Genomic DNA, 20,506 nt, shown 5'->3' with positions numbered 1-20,506 from the left:
TATAAATAAAAATAAAAATTTCAAAAAACCATAAAGATGATTTCCCAAAGACCTAAATTATCTTTTTTTTAGTCTTTAAAATTAGTATTTTTACTAATTTATCTGTCCACCAAATTGCCATTAAATAATATTTATTTGGGTCCAAAGTTTGACAACGTTGATTTCCTTCGCCTGAAAAATATAATATTCCGTGTGGATGCCACACTTTCTTAATCACCATTTCACCAGTTAATAGTGTTACCACCAACTCCTCAAGACTCGATTCTTTTCTTGAGCACAGGATATATCATCGACGACTGACAGATCTAAGTCACAAACAAATCTCTCTCTTCCATCGATCGGACAGCATCTGTGAGGCGAGATGCACGATTTCTGTTTCACGATCCCGTACGGGCTCCTGGTCCTCGTCGGCGGCGTCGTCGGCTATGCGCGGCGGGGCAGCACGGCTTCACTCGCCGGCGGGGCGGGCTCCGGCGTCGTCCTCCTCCTGGCTGGGTTCCTCAGCCTCAAGGCCTTCGAGAAGCGCCGCAACTCCTATCTCGCCTTGGCCCTCGAGACCCGTAAGATACCTCTTGGATCGGCTGTTCCTTTAAAGCTCGCAAATTTATGCCTCCCTAAGTTTGGTCGTTCATTTCTTTGATTGTTTCTTTGATCGGATCCCGTTGCACTTCCTTTCTCAGCTTTTGTTTTATTTCTGATAGAACGGGGGAAATTGCTGTACTGATTGCAACGCACTTCGTTTCATCTGAGCTCAAAGTATATTTTTTGAGTAAGAAGAGATCTTTGTTCCTTAAAATCATCACGATGAATTTTTTTTTAAATGATTATTGGTTGTCAAGTGGACGTTCCGATGGTTAGAGCACATTAGTTTTGCCACGCAAGAAAAAAAAGAGGTAGGCTTCACGCTTAGGTCATTGGCATGAATATTCTTGGTGGTTTTAGTCGATAAGTTAGGACAAACAGACTTTGGTACATTTGTTTCGATTTCATATGCATGATTAAGGAAATTAATGAAGATCATCTCTTTTCTCAACTTTTTTCATTCTAGTTCATTTTCCTCATTTAGTTTTGTGTGTTAAAAGACGTATCAAAAGTTCAAATTGATCATGCGTAAGGCAATTCTCATTGTTTTGGTTCACAGTTTAGGTGATGGTTAACCAAAAAGCTAGGAACTTCTTTTTTTCCCTTTTTTTTTGTGTGGTCTGATAGACAAGATGGAGCAACCTCCTACATACCTAGTCCCTCATATACACGAGTTCAAGAAGGATAGCTCTTCCATTATGTCAACTCAAATTGAATCTGGTTTAGGGTGACGATGGAAAGTAAATGTTTGTTAAGTATCTCTAAATATTTTCGTAAAGAAGTTAGCCACATAGTATTTTGGGTTTACTTTCATTATTTTTCAGAGTAAAGTTCTTAGGAGAAGATCTTGTTGAGAGTGGCTCGTTTCCCACCTGTTTCATATTTTGTGAATCACTGGTAATATCTGGATTCATATATGTTTTGATCATCTTGATCAAAGTTTGTTAACTCAATGCATACGATATATTAATGCACACAAAATTTGTATTTTTTTGTTTTATATAAATCCGTGAAGTATTGCTTGACCAACATAGTCACACAGCATATAAAGGTTCTTCATACCACAGTGTATCGTCCGATACGGCGGCACATATCAGTTTGTTGGTATAACCCACCATGCCATATGTCGATATATCGGTACGGTTCAGTATAGATCGGTAAGGCGAACCATGATATATAAATCACTTGTCAAGCTTTAGGTGAGACTCAGTTTCATGCAATGTTAGGAAAGTAATTTAGGAACTTGTCTAGAATCTGGATATGCTATGTATACATGAGCTGCTATTCTTCATTAATTACATTTGCTGCTCCAGGCAATCATTCTAAGGATGGTAAATAGTTCTGAGTTACAGTCAGTCTACTGATAGTCAAAATAACTGATCTGGTGGCTGCTTAACCATTCTAAGCACCCACCATGTTGTTGTTGTTAATAGTTCTTTAGGGGCTTTCTACCTTTCTATTTTGAAATTTACATGATGTTTGAGTTCCTCTTTAAACATTAGATCATTATGAGCAGTTAAAGGTGTATGTGGTTTTGTATGAATTGTGATGCCTGTATTTTCACTTGAGAACCATGTGCAAGTTCTATAGAAAATCAAGGGGTCCTTTATGATAATACAGTGGTAATAACAGTGGTTTCTTTACAATGGTCAAGTTAGGTATCTTTTCCGCTCTAGATCTACTGAAGCAACATGATAGCTACACAAAGGTCATATATTACTTTCGTTTAGGTCTCTAATAGTTGTATGCTCAGTTGCTAATTCGGAAAGCAATGAAGTGCCAGGATATATACGGCTTCTCTATTCTTTTCTTTGTATTACTGTTAATCACATTTGGACTATAAGGGCCTCATCTCTTAGTCCTGTTAAATAAGAGATTTCAATTACAGTAACTCTTTGATTTTAGTTCATGTTAATTTTACTCTTGAATTGTGTTATCATTTAATAAAAATGCACATTTATGCTTAATTAAAGACGGTGGCATCTTCAAACCAAAATCTTGATATACTTTCCTCCTTTTCATGTCCAAAATTGCTAGTTGTTTCCAGTGCTTATGATTTTGATATTATGTTTCTTGAATTAATATATGTTAACAAGTTTAAGATTAAGTTTATGACCTTATGCTCTGTTTACTAGTCTTCTCCTCTATACTTTTTATCATACACTTTCCTTGACCTTCTATTGTCTATCAACAGTTTGTTCCCTTATCTTAACATTTGTTATGGGCAAAAGATACCTGGAAACTTCCAAAATAATGCCAGCTGGATTAGTTGCTGCTCTCAGGTACCATTTGAGTTGTCTTTCTCTTCAATCTGTGGCATCCATTAAAATATGTACTTAAGTTTCTCCTGTATGCTTGAACTTCTGCACTCAACTTGGTTCCATAGCAGCTGTTCTTTGTGTATTATGCTTGCAACCGTGCATCACTGAGAGCATGTTGCTTTTTTGTGCATCATTTGGATTCTGTTGTATATTTTGTTCTCTATTGAGCGGTCTTTTATCTTTCAGTGGTTCAACAGTGACATCTTTATGTAGATGGATCAGTGGTAATTTTCTTACCCCTTCTTTCATGATTTAGGCAGAAAGGGAAGGAAATGTTAGAATAGACAGGAGTCACTCTCAATAAAAAAAAGTTCATTCAATCTTTATTTGCAATTTTGTACCATAATATAATACAATGAGATAATGCAATGGCAATTTAGATCTTTCTGTTTATATACTGTGATGTCTTTTACATTATAAGCTGAATTGGTTCATCCCAACTTATATAATAGTATAAAGCAAAAGGGTGAGTCTTAGTATCCCATATATAACTTATAATTTAAGCTACTGAATCTTATTAGGACAATGGGAGAGGAATAATATTTTGCAGCCAAGGTATCAGATTTGCAGGTGGTAGGGGATGGGAATAATATTATGCAGCTAATGTATCAGATTGGTGGGTGGTAGTCATGAAGTGCGTCATTAATAACATTGGTGCAATTACAAAACTCATTTGTGAACTCCAAAATGTTACAAGTTCACTGAGATGTTAATTTTTATTTGTGTGTCATTCAGATTTGACATGATTATAAACTGAATATGTCATTGAAGTCTAACTAAGAATCTTTGTGTTATCTCCTCCTTTAGTAGAGGTTTGCAGCAACCTTTTTAAGTTTCCAAAAGAAAGTCCTGAATTTTTTTAGTAACATTTGTATTTGGGCACTCTTATGCTTTTTGATTTCTCTCAAGCAACCAACTACTAAATTTGAGGTCCAGGCAAATTTGATGGTAAAGTCAGAGCTTCTCAAACCAAAGTAAGATTTGGGTCTGATGCAGACTTATTTTTATGAATAGGAGCTAGATTATTGTTGAGTTGGAAATATCCACTTTGTGGATCATGAAAAAGACCCGGTCAGATGTGCTGCAAAAGGGTTGTATCAAAAGTTAGTCAGCTAATATTTCTTATAAATCAAATTAACCACATTAAAGCTATCGAGATAGATAGCTTAACCTAATCCCCACTAAGCAAATGTTTGGGGGTGTATAGAATAGAATGTATATACTAATGCATGAGTAACAGTTTCTGAAGCTTTTGTCTTGAACAAGTCCTTGCCCTAGCTATTTTATATTTAATGTCTGACTGACAAAATGAGTTGAAGTTTTGTAGGATATTTTCAAGTTTGAACTGGAAGTGGTTTTCATGCTTACTAACAGTTCTTGAATTTGAAATCTATTACTTTTATTTTCTTTCCATTTTTTGTATAAGGAATAATAGCATTTCATGCTCTTTTACATGAGTTATTGTATGCTTTTTCCTATTTGTTTACCCCTCCTGAAACTATGGATAAAAGAAGCTCTTTTGCTCTTACAGCTACTGAAATAAGGTGCATGTTTATCTTTTTCCTTTTTGGTTCAAAGGTAGTAAATGAAATTGAGGCACTTATAACTTGCAAGTGGTTCTTAACTCCTAAATCACTACTATCTGATCCATCTGCAGTGCGATGATGTCTCTCTTCTATCTGTACAAGATTGCAAGCGGAGGTAATCATATTCCGCCCAAGGCAGAATGAGTTATGTCGGAAGCATGCATGACAGGTGTAATTCAGGGCATGCGACTGGTTAACATGAATCATGTTTTTTCTTTTATGTGTAAAATTCAGATCAACATTCGCGGATATCTTGTTATATCTCAAACAGCTTGTGCTGCGCGGCTGGGACGAAATTGAGCAAGTTGTGATTCAATAATTTTCACACTATACCTTAGGACATTGTAATCTGATATGATATGACAAATTTAATGATCTCAGTCGGAGGATCATGAATGAAATTTGGTGGGCTTAATGTCAACAAAATTTTCTTCCAAGTAGCTTCAGATAGTTATTTCTGAACACTATGAATATTCAAGCTAAGTGATTAGGTATCTGCAACTGACGCATCTGCTATTGGTAAGAATGGTTTAGCTGCTAAAGTCAAGCATATTAGCCTTTGATCCATTATGGCTTCATTTGCTTTTACTAATATCAGTGAAATTGATAAGATCTGTGTGACTCTGTTTCAGAGAGCCTTAATTGTATGAGCTTTCAGGCTGTCATCCGAAGGCTCCTGGTTTTCTCTACCAATCATAAGGTAGCTTCTGGGTAGGCACTGCCAATTTTTTGAGTCATAATTCCCCGTTTTTCCAGCAAGGACACTATTATGATTACTGGTTCTTTCAATATCTCTTTGCTTTAGTTCTGTTCTTATCTGGGATTGACAAATATATTCATCTTGATCTTTCATCACCCATAGTGATCAGGGAAATTTTGGTGGTCGGGGTGAGCTGATGAGCTCGAATGCGATCTGGCATAGCAATCTGAATTCAGGTATGGCTGCTGTGCCACATCTTGAGCTCAGTGTAAGCTCAGATTCAGGTTGCGTCGCAATCCATAGAAGATGGCTAGGATTTTGAAGTCACACAAGTGAAAGCTCTCTTATTCTGGGAGGTGTACCAGTAAACATGTTGCGCTTATTCCAAACCCTAACAACGGCGCGGGAATGGAAGTCTCCCATGCTCAATCAACTAACTCGATCTTGAGACTACCAACCTTCACCTTCCCCTTCCCCTGCCTCGGCACCAAAGTCACCATGATGCTCCCATCTCCTTCAGCCTTGAGATCCTCCAACAGCTCAGTCAAGCCCAGCTGCAGCCTGGTCTTCAGCAGCTTGCTCATCTTGTCATGCTTGTGCCTGTGAGGCACGTTCACGAAGCTCCCGGCGAGCTCCCGGCCCCCCGGCCCGACCTTCCCGTGGTCGGTCACGTTCACGAACACGTCGAATTTGACGTGCACGTCTCGATCCAGCTCGATCCCTTCAACCACCAGCACCTCCTCCTTCTCCTCCTTCTCCTCCTTGGTCCTCGCCGCCTTTGGCCTCTTCACCTTGGCAGTCACCACCGAGTCCAACTTTATCGGAAACTTCGGCTCCACGACGTTTGCATGCGCCACTCCGGCCACTCTCGGCCTCACTCCGGACGTCACCGTCGGGCGTGTGTTGAGCCATGGGTTACCGACGTCCTGGTACTCGTAGCGTAGCTTGTCTGAGTCGATGCAGTCGCGAACTCGGATCTTGACGAGGTTGGCGTTCTCGTCGTAGAAGACGAAGGAGGCGTCGAGCCAGTCGGGGTCGGCCAGGTCCTTGCGCCGGCCACCGAGGCCCTTCCACACGTTCCAGATGCGGTCGATGTTGGAGTGGTGGGCAAAGAAGACGGGGTCGCGAGCGGCGGAGTACAGGTTGCCCATGTCCTCCAGTTCCGACTGGCTGCGGTCGCCGGTCCAGACGTGGACCGGTCCGTGGGGGACGTTCTCAAGCGAGCCGCCACCGGGGTTCGGATTGTCGCCGGCTCGGTAGGGGTTTCCGAAGAAGAGCCTCGGTGTCGGTGCATTCGAGACGATCTGCAGAAAAATCTTGCAGTTAATATGACACAAAACTAAGCATCAAAAGACAGTATTCTGTCGTCATCGAGACAAGAAGTTTGACCCATCAAGCTTAAGTTACGTTCTCCAAGCGATCATTGACGTAGAATCACATCAATCAACTCCATGAGCCATGGAAAGCCCAACAAGATGACATTGTTTACAAGATTCGTCAATTAATGCAGGATAATTATGGCTGATGTCGCCTATCAATCATTATTTTATGATGCTCGTACAGACAATAACATAATGCATGACTGATTCAGTGGTATTGGAGTCCATTAATTACCTGCCTGTACATAACCTTGAGGTTGTGATCAATCTGCTGCTTATCACTGAAAGAAGGATCGATCCCTCCGAAGTCCAAATCCACTAACGTCGGCGGCTGATGCTGTGCATCCCTTAGGGGATCGTAAAGCGGCGACGTGGGATCCACGTACATCGCTGGCAATCGCATCCCGTCAGGGGCGTCCCAGTTCCAGAACGGAATCGCGAAGCTGTCGTCGCCGATCAACTTCCCGAGTATTCTCTCGAAGAAGTAGAGGTAGCAGCGGTGCCATGGCAGGAAGAGCCATGAGTTGTGCACCTGGAGCTCAAGGTCCGGGAAGCCGACTTGGCTGTACGCCCCGTCGCAGTAGGCGCAGTGCACGTTGGCATGCTGAGTGAAGTTCCGGGGGTCGTCGGCCGGAAGCGCCTTCATGAGAGCGACGCCCTTCGCGAACTTAGCTATGTAATCTTTGTCGACCGAGTGGGCCGCCGGGCGCACCCTCAAGGGCGAGGACGGGTCGGGAATGACGAACTCGGTCGCGTCGCCCGCGGACGGCGGGCAGCAGTTCGTCGGAGTGGCATCCGGAGGGAGGTCAGCCGGCCCGCATGCGGACAGGTCGGGCGCCGCGATCGGTGCCGCACTGGCCTCGCGGAGGGACGTTAGTGCAGCGGAGGCGCCGTAGAGGCTGCCTAGTCCGACGAGGACGTGGCGGCGGTCGACTGTGGGATCGACGAGGGGTTGGTTGTGGTCTCTGGTGGAGCATGAGATGGGGGAAACGCGGTGGTGGTGTTTGGAGCCGGAGATCGATACCGTGGTTCTCGGAGGGGAGAAGGGGCATGAAGTGGTGGGGATGCTTGTAGTGATTAGCTGAGAGATAGAAGCCATGTGTAGCTATAGGTAATGCTGGTTGATCTTGTGATGAAGAGCTTTATAGAGCGTAAGCAGATGCTACAGATGAAGCCAGTAGTACCACAGTGGAACTAAGATATCACTCATTAGCTGTGAATAGACTCGAAGGAAGGTTCATAAGATGCGCCTCGGCACGCTAACAAAAGCGGACCTTCCCACGTCGTTTGACGACGAGAGTTGCGAGTCACATTGTCACGGGGTTGTCAAGCTACTAAAGTACTTCATGATCGCTTAAACATGAGGTTGGGTTCCATGTTCTGCCCACAGATGTTGGCTGCAGTTCCATGAGCTATTAAAGAAGGTGCAGAAATCCAAAAATGATGCGTTAGATGATTTCTTGGGTTGGTCTTAAGTAAAGTTGTGATCTCGGAAGGAGTTTAAGTGCAGTAAAATATTCCCATGGATGGTATGAATTCAGGATCATGCTCGATAGCAGCTGGGTCGTCACCATTCCATGCCGATCTGTGCAAATACATGTATCTAATTAGGTTGAAGATCTTATTTAAATGTCCGCAAAGATGGATTGGTTTATCACATTCATTTGATCTAAGCTCTTGATCAAAATATCAAAAAAAATTAAATCCTAATATGATGCTTGAGAGATATCTATTTTGATACCAAATATTTGTTTGTTAAGCTAATTGATCGATCAACTTCTTTTAACTTAAACTACTAATTTAAATAATTATATTAAAATTAAAAATAATATATTTATCAAAACCTTATAATCAATCTTAGGCTTACTTAATTTTGATATGGGACTAATTAGGCAGTTATAATTTTTTTCCACTCAACGGTTTGACATTATCATCAAAGATCGATATAACCTAAACTAAATCTTAACGTAAGGCGTAATCCTGGCTCTACATCAAGTCTTCTGACTCGATTTATTGATATATGTAAAAAAAATTTAACACCTCGATTAGTCTCACGAAATAGACAATATTAAGATTGACTTATAAGAATTTAATGAGTTTATTATTATTAATTTATCTTAGATATTTTAATCAATGGTTTATGTCAAATGAAATTAATAATTTAATTAACTAATTAGGCTCCAATCATGATATTTTGTATTGACACGAGAAGGGGGCCCAAATAAAAAAAAGAGACTATCTATTTTCTCATCAATCCAATCACTGTTTACCTTTGTTTTTTTCTTATCAATGAATAGATCTCTTTACTTGTACTACTTAGATGTCTTGTTTTTCTCAAAAAAAAAAAAAGTGATTCGATTGATGGGATTTGATATGATACTTATGAGATTGATGGGATTTGATCTGATACTTATGGGATCGATGAGATTGATATTCAAATATTCTTTTTAGAATGTATTGATTTAACCCCATAAGCAACAAATAGCATATTGCCACCAAAAGCAAAACCTTGTATTTCTTATCGAGAATCTCCTAATTGATTGTTCTACAATATTGGTTATTCTATAATATCATTAATTATGACATCAACATTATTTATGGGTTTATTAATATTATTTTATTATTTACTCAATTTGTTTACTTATTTAAGGAACAACAACCTCACAAATAGAAATTGATAAACGAGTATCAATTTATATCTCCTCTATATTAAAATTATTTTTTTAAAATTATTCACTCTCACTAATTTTATTATTTTTAAATTTAAAGAATGTTATATTACTACATTTGTATCCTTCGGTAACGATGAGGGTAATAAAATTTGTATTCCTTGATTTTTTCTATATAACTAAGAAAATATTTTAAAAATAAGTTTTAAATCTAATTTGTTTTCATATAGATTGAAGATTCTTATCTCTACAAGATAATCATAAATATATAAATGTCTTACTATCGAAACTATATTTCAATCCAACATTTGATTACAGGGTCATCAATCCAAGATTCAAATTAATTTTATATAAACCATCACACAAAATTCTAAAATCAATTTTTATGGAATCATAACTATACTGAGTTTACTCTTATCAAACTAAAGATAATAACCTAAGTCACCAATTCTAAATAGAGAAACTAAATTTCTAAATAATGTATAAATATAACATATGTTTGTAAACCTTACATTCGAATGTCATCATACTATACTCAAACCCCTAGTCAAATTATTTAAACTAAAATTGATAGTAATACACTTATTAGCTCAGTAATAGGTACTCAAATCTTAGCTTATCAGCTTGTTTGACTCAAAATATTTAAGCTTAAGTTGATGATAGTATACTCAGAAGTTCTTTATAAGATAATCTTAGTTTTGTCTACTTTCGATGTGAAACTAATCAATGTGTTATGTAATTTATTTATTAATATATCAATTAATGGTTTATCAATATATATAAATCTATCTTCAAAAGCTCTTAAATATCTTTGTGTGCTAGTTGCAATGATCATGAAGTTTTTATATAATTTATAATTATCATTCTTATGGATATTAGATTGAACGTATTAGATCTTTCCTAAGTATTTATTTCATTAATCTATTATGTAGTACTTTCATTAGTCAAATCTATGAACCTTTTAACCAATAATATGGATTGAGATTTAATACACCCAAGATAAATTATACATACTTTAACAATTTCAAATAATTTAAACCTAAAAATACTAGAAGTATAAGAGTATAAGGAATGGAGTACCACTAGAAAATATAAAATAATATCAATAAAAATATAATAAACTAATGATATCATCCATATTTTATTTTTAGTTGAAGTATTGATATATTTAGTATTCACTCAAAATTATTTATGAGTGACTAATACCATCAATATAATCTTAAACTGTAATATATAAAAAATGGTATCATTCTATCCTATCACATAATTATTTAAAATAGATACTCGTTTAGATTATATAAATATCATCTTTATATATGTCATTATGAATATTATTTTTTATTATCATTTAAGATTAATTTTTTAATATAATTTTATAAGCTATTAGTCTATAGGTTACTTTGATAACTCTAGGACTAACTTAGTAATATAAAATATAATTCAAAACATCTTATAAATGACTAAACATTCTTTATAATTTATTTCATATAAGCATACCAGGTCACTTTAGCAATTATAAGTTAGAAAAAACTTAGGGATATAAGTTATAAATAACATTCACTAAGTATACTTTAATTTAATTTATGTAAAAATAGTTTAATAATAATAAAGTAATAATCATGATGATTTTTAGCATAATCAATATAAAAAAATCATATAGTGATTGTAATCATGATAAAATATAAATCATGTCTTATGTAAAAAATAAATATTATTTCATAATTTTAAATAGATACATATAAATAACTAAATAAACATCCAATAATAATTATTAAAATTTAATTATCATAAGTAAAAAATTTTACGAATATATCATGTGACAAAACTATAAAAAAAAAATCTATAATTTATACTTTTTAGTTTTGTATAAGATCTTAAATTAGCCCAATCGACTATATTTAATTGGATAAGCCTAGAATCGGACCACCTGAATTAGGTTCAATCGATTTGAGCTGAACACCAACCCAATTAAACTAGTCAAAATTATTTTGAAACTATCAACATCCAGTGGAACTAAAATAGAAATTAGGTCAAAATCGAGATACGATCAAAATCCAAGTATGATCAAAAACATAATTAACCAAAGTCAAAATCAGTCAAATCCAATTTTGGGTAGATTGGTTAAATTTTATAGTTAGGATTTAAGTTAAAAAATATTTAATTTTGAAGAGTAGGATAGGAAAGAAAATTAAAGGATTATGTGATTTAGGATAGAACTTGGTCAAAATATTTAGCCAAAATTAGGGATTTTGTGGTTGAAATTAGGGCTAAATAATTAAAATCACTTGTCTCAAGTTGTGATTTCTCCTTTGGCTTCGTCTGTTGCACGTCTGTTAAGCAGCTCAACATTGGTGGCTGCTCTATAACTGATGTCCTTGCCCCGTGCCATTGATGACATACTACCACAGTTTGCATCGTCGTTAGTGCCACCTTGCCCACGCATACGCCCAACTACATAAGTCTTCATTGACAAAGGCAAGCAGCTCCACCTCCTACACTGTGTTGCATTGTCGTGCGTCATTGATAGTCATCAGTGTCCTATCAACATCAGCAATCGACAGTAGCAATGTCATCGCCTATACAGCCACACGACGCAACCACCAACACACCACACCGCACGAGCTCTTGTGATCGTCGACTTGAACCACCACCTGCCACTAGGGCTATTGCACAAAAGTGTTACCGCCACACTTTTGCTGTGTTGTCTGTGGTACAGGCTGCTGCACAATAATGTTGTCGCCACACTTCTATTGTGTTGTCTATGGTAGGGTTGACACCATAGTAGGTCACTACCCTTCACTCGATACCTACCTTCACGAGCCATGCTACCAACAATAATAACATCAACCCGATTATAACCCGCATTAGTGTTGCCCATTGTTAATGATCGTCGTCCACCAAATGCCTTTGTTAAGTTTTGTTGCCATGACCATACCTTCCTATCATGCCTTGTTGTAACAATCATTTCCTACCATTGACCCCTCAATCCACATCTAGCCAAAACTAATATCATATAGCACGGTAACACCCAACCTCGCATAATCGTCGCGTGACCCTAGTTCACCCTCAATAGGGTCATTATATCACCACAAAGCCGCCCCATGCTGTGCTAGCAACGAGAGAAACAATCACCTGCAACAAGGCTGATAACTAATACAGGCCACCACACTCAATAAATATAATCGCTAACAATAGGCTAATGATGATATATCATAGATCAAAATTAGATAATATTTTTTTGTAAACGAAGGATGCTAACAAATAAATTTAATCACATAAATAGATTTAATTTTTTTATAATCTAAATTATTTTGACTTTTGTTATAAATTATAAGCATAAAAAATTTAATTATGCTTTTGTTACACGAAAAAGATTAATATCGGACTCAAAATAACTTTCGATATTATTTGAAAAAAATTTCATCTATAAATGCATCATTGTCGAATTTAAAATTAATAACGATGCTAAACTACAAAGAGAACTAGATCCATCTTCTTCTGTATTTCTATCATTTACATAATCACTAAAAGTAATAAAATAAAAAAAATTATAAAAATTAATAAAGAGTCTTATATTCCATCTATGAGTAGGAGAGTCTCTCTCACTATATTCTAAGAAATTTTATCATAGAATTTTTTTATTAACGGATAATCATAGTCAAAATTTAATTAAATATATAATATATCTTATTTAATTATATAATCTAATTATTTTTTTAATGTACATAAGGATAAATTAAAAAGAAGCAATCGGGGTCGGATAAATGAAAAGGGCAACAAAGTTCCCACCTTTCCGGTTGCTCTTCCGCTATACGCACCGTAGAGAATAGAATTGGAAAAGGAGAGAGCGCCATGGCCTCAATTCCCTGCAATTTCTATTTCCAAATCCCTTCTCCTTCTTCCTCTTCGGCAAGGCCGAGCTCTCCGTTTCTCGCCCTCACGAGGCGGCTCGGATGGTTCAAGCCCTCTAAGATGAGGTCCAAGGTGGGGCCGGAGACCAACGGCTCGCGAACTACCTGCTGGTTCCGATTCGGTAACCGGGGTGTCGATGCTGAGGGCGCCGGAATCTATGGAAGTCAGACGCGGGATGATTTCGATCGGGACGATGTTGAACAGGTCAGTCCTGCTTTTGATTCTTTAATTCTTGGCTTTGGAGGCTTATTTGGTAAACTTGTTATCTTATACCCTGCGCTACGGTTCTAAAGTTGTGAGCTCTACGTGAAAGTGGAGATCTTTGTGTAGGTGTTTTTGATGCGTGAGGAGAGGGTTCAAGAATTGGAAATCGCAAGATGATGGTAGGGATGGAAAACATGACTTTGGGAAACTTTAACTGAAAGCAGAAACTTTGGTTAAGGTTTTTAACAAAAACAGAAACTTAAATCTAAAATTAGTTTAAGAAAGAAAGATACTTAGGATCAAGTGATTCGAGAAAAGAAGAAATTTTGGGAGTTTTTAAAGAACTGTATTTTAAAGTCGGAGAAACATAAACAATAATGAGATATGGTGATGTATTTATCCTAATGCAAGTGGATTGAGTTGAATAGGTTTGATACTCTTGTGTGCAGGACTGTGTCATAATGGCAAATCAACAATCCTGATTCATTTGGATGAATGAAGACATGTATGGACAAATAAAATAAAAAACCCAAGTCACAATATTTAAGGATTCACTTTCATTTTCATTTTGGATACATTGGTTAAATCTTCAATCTTTTGGATATATTACTTACTAAAAAGCGATAAAAAGAATTAAATTAGAGAAAACTTTTTCTGCATCACTATTTTAAAATTGCTACTCTTAATCTGACCAATCTCGATTGCTTCATAATAAATGCAAAGTTAAAATCTGCCTATGCAAGCAATGAACTGTGGGCTCATCAATATATTTGGTATCTTGTCTGATAGAAAATTTGCTGTGAAACAAGAAAAATAGTTTTTGGGTCACTGACATTCTTCTCCTGCAAGAAGTTGGATACTGTTTGTACAAAGCAAACTGTGAATTGACCACTGTTCATTTCACTTGCTTTCATGGCCTTTAGTTGTCAAACTCTTTGGTTTTAGTTCCACCCTTCTTCCTTGACTTGCACCTTCTGATTTGCATTTTGGATGTCAACTTAGTAGTGTGTATCACCTTGACGTCGACTCATTGGACTACATTAATTAAATATACTTGTTAATGTTTATTGATTTTGAGTTATTCAAGTTTTTTTTGCCAAGGAATTTGGTCAAAAGGGGATTTATCTCATTTGCAAGTGTCCTGTTTTGGTTTTTTAAACTTTTCATTGCTTAATTGGACGCCCATTCGGTTATTATTTGATGAAATTCCTCATTTAGCTTGAAGCAGCCTGATTTTATTTTAAATTAACTTTGAAATTTCAGGGGATATAAGTTTAGCAGGTTTCAATTCACCACCATATATCAGTAAGAATAATTGATCGACTGCCATAACAAACATGACAATTGGTTTTTTGACCAAAAAATGCTTATAAGACAATATTAATACATCATCTGGAGTAATCTATGTGTATGCATTTATATACATGGACACAAGTTGAATTTTCAGCTGGCATAGATCATATATACCAATGCTACCAATTTCACCCTGGTGAGGCCAAAATTTGGTCTAGCACATGGGTTTTGCTGATCATATTGGATTGAGCTGTAATTGCACCTAGTAGGATTGTTTGGGTTCTTGCAGGCTTTCTCAAATTTCTCTCCCAACTTTTGCATATCATTCACATACCATTAATGATGAAAGGAAGAAAGCTATATTTAGTCAGGTATTACGTTCTTTATTCGTGTGGACATGTCTAGTATTTATTGGTATAAGAGAATGTCTACCTGACTTTTGCAGTATTTCAATTATATGGGAATGCTTGCTGTGGAAGGTTCATATGATAAGATGGAGTCACTTTTAAGCCAAAACATTCATCCGGTGGATATCTTGTTGATGTTGGCTGCTTCTGAAGGTGACAAACCTAAAATTGAGGAACTGTTGAGGGCAGGTGCAAAGTATGATGTCAAAGATGCAGATGGAAGGACCGCATTGGATAGAGCAGTCAGCGAGGAGATCAAAGAATTAATCTCGGGCTATCCTGTTAAAACGGCATGAGCAAGGATCTGCTCAATCATAATTATGTAATTTTTTATTTTTTATTATTGTTGGTCGGTATTAGTCATGTCAAACATAATGGATCAGTATTTTCTACAGTCGATTACCAAGTAAGTAGTGGATGTTTTCCCAAAGATAATCTTTTTGCTTTTACTTTGACAAAATACTCTTAAGCATCAGTTTGAGCACCAACTCAAAGGTGAAAGAATGCAGTTAAAGAGATTATTGACCTAAAATGTGCAGATTTCAGATTACAATTTGCTGTGAAATGAACGTTGGAGATCATTATTGGCTTTGCCACAGAAACCCCTGGTAAGGAAGAAGGATGTATGGTTTCTCTGGAGTTTCTTTATTTGGTTGGAATCTCTCTTTTATCTTCCAATTCATTATACTCTGATCAATTGTTATATGTGATCACTGTTTCTCAAGAATCAGTTGGCAAACTAAGCTAAAGCTTCATTCATCGACTTGCATGCTAAAATCATATCATGAAGTGCTCGGTTGTTGTTTCTTGTCATACGACCTGTTTGTGATATAGAAATCTAATCTGTTTGCAAACAGTGTCATCCAATCCTTAAATGGTTTACTTTCACTGCATGATAATGTGGACTTATGAGCCATCATCTTTTCTTTTGTTCGAGTCCTAAACACATTGGCAAAGTTTGAGTTCCTATCAATCTTCTAAAACTTGGATGAAGCTGAGTTTATGTTTCAGACTATTCTGCATGAGTTCTCTAAGAAACATGCAATCTTGAAGAGGGCAGAAAAATATCTGCTTTGAGCATACTTTTCTTAGCTAAGCTGATTACAAGTAGATTACTACTCTTAGTTAATGCTTGCCAATGAACAGTCAAATGGCTATACTATTAGATGATGGTAGGGCTTTACCATGTAGGTTTGGAGTAGTTGACTTTTATACAAGTCAAACAAATTGCAACTTATATATTTGATAATGCTTCATATGCAATACAAAGTTGTGTCCCAAACAATTCAAGTTAGATTTCATATTGTCCTAAATTACCCTCTTCTCTTGCAAGCAAAAAAATCAACTAATGTGTGAAATTAAAAATATGGAATTCAAGCTAATGCACAACTTTTATCTTAAAAATACATAATGTGTGAAATTAAATGCCACTAAATCAACTATGGAGAGAAATCTAAAGAAGGATCTATATGATCAATGATGTTTGCGTGCACACATTCCGTTCTATTTATTTATTTATTTATTTTTTCATTAATCGTATGCTTGTGATAATGACGACAAAAAAATTTCTATACTGATCAATCAAGTTGATTCTTTTTGAGTAATTTATCTAAAAATAGAGAGCATTACATATAACTAAAAAGATAACAAATTACATGAAAATAATAATTCAAAGAATTCACGACTTCACCTTACATTAAAAATTGTGAAGATGATGATTGTGATGATCATCCGGACATAGGAAACTACCGCAAGCCGACATTACCAAATGGGAAGGAGGGTTGGGTCTCAATTCAAATGGGCTTATGAAGCCTTCCAGCCCAATCCTTAAGCTCGAGCCCAAAGCTCACCAGAGGCCATGGCTTCAGGGGTAAGATCGATATTTCGTTGCTATTGAACGTCTCAAAGCCCTAACCCCGTCCCTCATAAAAAGGGATCGAATCTGATCCGGCTTTTCTTCTTAGGCTTCGGAGGCGGCAACCACAACGCCAACGCTGAGCTGCAAATATGGTAATGCGATCGATCCTCTTCTTCTTCTGGATCTGAGAAATTGTGGATCTGTTCGCTCGATCCTTCTTTTTCTTGATCCAAAAACATTACATTTTTTCGATTTGTCGTGTCAAAAATCGGTTTTAATGTGATACGTGAGCGTGAGGTAGGGAGTCATTGGAGGCTTATGTTTGATTGTCGTTGGTTAGGCCAGAGGTTCTGGGTAATAGAAAAAGTGCCTCTTTACGTCTTGTAGGAATTTTAATGAGGTATGCTTGGCTTATTGTTTCATATGTTTATAATCCTACCTCGTCCATGCGTTTTGACAAATATCCTCTTAGTTTTTGAGATCAAAATCGATTTTTTTTTTTTTTTTGTAGTTGATGGATTGCTGCATTTTTTTCTTAATTTTTTGACTAATTATGTTCTAATAAGTTTTCTTTTTCTATTTTGTGAGTTTTCATTCTTCTGGACGTAGTCCATTTATGTTGTTAGAGTATTAGGATTGGTCCCCGTTCAAGATAGACGCTCAAAGATCTTGAGTGCTAAAACCCTCTATTTTTCATCATTTGTCTTGGACCTAATTTAGTCTTAGAGAGAACCAATCTGTCTGGGCACCCAAATTAATCGTAATCAAACTATTCAGCACTCTTATATTGTGTCATGTGCGATGGTGTCTTCTTTCTTTTGAATCTAAACACGAACATGATTATTATTTCATCTCATGTCCCAACCTCTTTTGGGAAGCCCTGGTGTGGCAGGGTAGAGTAAAAATATGCAATTGAGAAAAGTTCCCTTGTTCTTTGTCCATGTTGCTTGTTTTCTGGAGCGTTTATATGTCATTCCAGACAGCTTCATGCATGCCACAGAATCATAATCCTCACGAGAAACTCTTGAATTGGAATTGCATTGTGTCAACTTCTAGCTTAGTGATTAGCTACTAGAAAGCCATGTTCTTTCCTATGTTATGTAGCTAGAATTGATGCTGTTATCATTCAGCATGCCATTTTATGTATGTGATAAAGCATAAAGGAATCATGCTCACTTAATTGCACTAGATGATGTAATCTCAAGTTGTAAGTACTTCATTTGGATACAATATCAAATTAGACTCTAAATTAAGCTTAAGTCAATTTTAGTATGTCAATGCTCATTCAGGGTGTTGAACTTCTTTTTAGGTGTATGATATGTATGCTTTTGGTATTTGGATTAAAAAACTTGGTGTCTTTGGATCTTGAACCTTGATTTAACAAACCCTGTTTGTATATGATGGTTAACAGTATTTGATTTGTGAAGAAAGGTCTTATGGTATTGACACTACACTTTAATAATTATAAGATGTTTGTAGCTAGAATTTAAGACAATTATGTTACATAGTATTGCAATCTTGCCTTGCTAAAAGCTCTTTATTATAACATGGTATTCAAATATCAGAGTAGATGATCGATTTGAACTTCATGTGGATTTTAATTGTTTACATTATCTTGCTGTATTAATAAAAAGGGTTGTCATTACCTTTATTTTAGCAAGCTCTTCCTCTCCTAGCTTTATTTGAATTTTTTTTTCTTTTTTCCTATTTATTGACAATGAACTTTACCATTAACTTTAACATACAGGTGAACGTTCCTAAGACAAAGAAAACTTACTGCAAGAACAAAGCATGCAGGAAGCATACTCTTCACAAGGTTACACAATACAAAAAGGGAAAGGATAGCCTTTCTGTTCAAGGGAAGCGTCGTTATGATAGAAAACAGTCAGGTTATGGTGGACAGACAAAGCCTGTCTTCCACAAAAAGGTACATGTGTTTTGTGGCACATCTAGGGAAAATAATTATGTGGTTGCATAAATTGTCATCATTGACCAATTGCAATTTATTTGTTTGTTGATTTGCAACCAATAGTTGCTTTTGTGTTTAATTATCGAAATTAAGCAGTACACCATTATTTGATTTCTAAAGCATTGTTGATTAAGTGTTAGTTACAATGCATTGTGGGATGACAGTATCAGCTTCGTTCATTACAGCTATCTGAAGGTTAGAGTAGGTGTACTAATCATAACATACTTACAGGCTAAAACGACCAAGAAGATTGTGTTGAAGCTACAATGCCAGAGTTGCAAGCATTATTCGCAGCATCCAATAAAGGTTTCAACCATCATATTTTACTGTTGATTTCTTGTTTAACATTTTTATCTATTTAACTCTATTTTCGTTCGCTATGCAGAGATGTAAGCACTTTGAGATTGGTGGAGACAAGAAGGGGAAGGGGACCTCTCTCTTCTAGTTTGTTTTTGTTGATGTTTCACCGATCTAGGATTTTTTGGGAAAGACTGATTGTAGTTTGTTCTCTGCTGATTTTAGTTTAAATTTTAAATGACTGGAATGACAATGATGTTTAACTTTTGCATGTTTATTTAATTGATGCTATCTTTCTGCTGCCTATATTCTTTGTTGCTACACCAAATGAGTTAGTTCAGCAGACCAGTATGATCCAGATAATTCAGCACGAACCTGGAGACCGGTATCTGGTCAAATATTAAACAGATACTGGATATGTTTATTTTTCCTGATTGAAGTTGATAATTTAGAGACATGAAGTTGTGATTAATTTTCACAGTAGGACAGTGTTTGTTGGAAATACATTTAACATCAGATAATTATCTTAAATGCAATTATTATATGGTTTATACATTTAGACAAGCTAGTAGTGCAATACATTGTCAATGCAATTTTCTTTTTAGATTTTGATGATCCAAGTTTTGAAGTCATAACAGTATATTGTGTCTTTAGGAGGTTTAACCAAATCATCAATCACTGGTAATGCTTCATCTTTATAGGGCTTAAATACAACATCACTCCTGGTAATATATGTTTTTGTGATGATTTTACTTATATATCATTGCATTTGCCTTCTCAATTTGGGAGACTTGACATTGTCAGTCAAGGTTTTTCCTGATAGTTGTTTTTAATTATTTAATTTTCAATCTCCTATTGAATTTCCTGTTTAGCCTGCTCATATGTGTGTGATCCTGGCCTTTAACAATGACACAACTAGTTCTCAAGGCCAACCAGAATGTTTGAGTTTTTCTTGGAGCAAGTGAGCTAAGTTTTCTGCAAAAATTAGTAGTTTCAGAAACACACAATCCACGGTTCTGTCAACATTAGTTCTGGAGAAATGATTTCTTTTCTTATTATGGTAGTCTCTACACCTCCAGAAGTAGTGCCTTAGAACAATAGAAAAGTGAGTTAAGAGACAACTACTAATCATGTGAGCTAATAAGGTGTATGATTGAGTAGGAATGTCCCATCGCTTATTAGATTAGGCATGGCAGTCTCAAAAGATTATATGTTAATAAGGAAACATGAGGGAGTTCAATTTAGGTGCAATGTTCTGCTAGAGCAAGCCAAGAGTATCTTGTCACAAACAACACCCGTTGCCAAAACCCTACCCAGTCTCTTTTCTTA

At 36.3% G+C, this 20,506-nt stretch overlaps 4 protein-coding genes across 4 annotated transcripts; 3 read left to right on the top strand and 1 right to left on the bottom strand.

Moving 5' to 3' along the window:
• The first annotated feature begins 217 nt into the window (after nt 1-217).
• On the top strand, nt 218-4,915 carry LOC135615589 (protein FATTY ACID EXPORT 5-like). The gene is made up of 3 exons (XM_065114309.1): nt 218-560; nt 2,777-2,864; nt 4,561-4,915. Exons 1-3 carry the CDS (start codon nt 362-364, stop codon nt 4,631-4,633), a joined length of 360 nt encoding a protein of 119 aa, XP_064970381.1. The 5' UTR covers nt 218-361; the 3' UTR covers nt 4,634-4,915.
• A 590-nt stretch (nt 4,916-5,505) lies between these two features.
• Nucleotides 5,506-7,720, bottom strand: LOC103989846 (polyphenol oxidase, chloroplastic-like). The gene is made up of 2 exons (XM_065114308.1): nt 6,804-7,720; nt 5,506-6,493 (listed from the first exon to the last, which is right to left on the bottom strand). Exons 1-2 carry the CDS (start codon nt 7,665-7,667, stop codon nt 5,615-5,617), a joined length of 1,743 nt encoding a protein of 580 aa, XP_064970380.1. The 5' UTR covers nt 7,668-7,720; the 3' UTR covers nt 5,506-5,614.
• Nucleotides 7,721-13,001: 5,281 nt separating this feature from the next.
• LOC103989397 (protein LHCP TRANSLOCATION DEFECT) lies at nt 13,002-15,488 on the top strand. The gene is made up of 2 exons (XM_009408224.3): nt 13,002-13,353; nt 15,092-15,488. Exons 1-2 carry the CDS (start codon nt 13,090-13,092, stop codon nt 15,347-15,349), a joined length of 522 nt encoding a protein of 173 aa, XP_009406499.2. The 5' UTR covers nt 13,002-13,089; the 3' UTR covers nt 15,350-15,488.
• A 1,449-nt stretch (nt 15,489-16,937) lies between these two features.
• Nucleotides 16,938-19,483, top strand: LOC103989396 (large ribosomal subunit protein eL42). Its single transcript, XM_009408222.2, has 4 exons — nt 16,938-17,063; nt 18,659-18,838; nt 19,112-19,186; nt 19,266-19,483. Exons 1-4 carry the CDS (start codon nt 17,061-17,063, stop codon nt 19,323-19,325), a joined length of 318 nt encoding a protein of 105 aa, XP_009406497.2. The 5' UTR covers nt 16,938-17,060; the 3' UTR covers nt 19,326-19,483.
• The last annotated feature ends 1,023 nt before the right edge of the window (nt 19,484-20,506 follow it).

The sequence above is a fragment of the Musa acuminata genome, chromosome BXJ2-6 (genome assembly GCF_036884655.1).
Source record: "Musa acuminata AAA Group cultivar baxijiao chromosome BXJ2-6, Cavendish_Baxijiao_AAA, whole genome shotgun sequence".
Taxonomy (NCBI): domain Eukaryota; kingdom Viridiplantae; phylum Streptophyta; class Magnoliopsida; order Zingiberales; family Musaceae; genus Musa; species Musa acuminata.
This window is presented reverse-complemented; position numbering and strand designations above follow the sequence as displayed.

Bases quoted from the DNA above. Each gene is read 5' to 3' on its own strand.
- LOC135615589 (XM_065114309.1), top strand. From the start codon at position 362: ATGCACGATTTCTGTTTCACGATCCCGTACGGGCTCCTGGTCCTCGTC. The intron at 561-2,776 runs GTAAGATACCTC...GTCTATCAACAG, and splicing joins CGCCTTGGCCCTCGAGACCC to TTTGTTCCCTTATCTTAACA. The intron at 2,865-4,560 runs GTACCATTTGAG...ATCCATCTGCAG, and splicing joins GGATTAGTTGCTGCTCTCAG to TGCGATGATGTCTCTCTTCT.
- LOC103989846 (XM_065114308.1), bottom strand. From the start codon at position 7,667: ATGGCTTCTATCTCTCAGCTAATCACTACAAGCATCCCCACCACTTCA. The intron at 6,494-6,803 runs GTAATTAATGGA...ATTTTTCTGCAG, and splicing joins TCAAGGTTATGTACAGGCAG to ATCGTCTCGAATGCACCGAC.
- LOC103989397 (XM_009408224.3), top strand. From the start codon at position 13,090: ATGGCCTCAATTCCCTGCAATTTCTATTTCCAAATCCCTTCTCCTTCT. The intron at 13,354-15,091 runs GTCAGTCCTGCT...TGACTTTTGCAG, and splicing joins ATCGGGACGATGTTGAACAG to TATTTCAATTATATGGGAAT.
- LOC103989396 (XM_009408222.2), top strand. The intron at 18,839-19,111 runs GTACATGTGTTT...ACATACTTACAG, and splicing joins AGCCTGTCTTCCACAAAAAG to GCTAAAACGACCAAGAAGAT. The intron at 19,187-19,265 runs GTTTCAACCATC...TTCGCTATGCAG, and splicing joins ATTCGCAGCATCCAATAAAG to AGATGTAAGCACTTTGAGAT.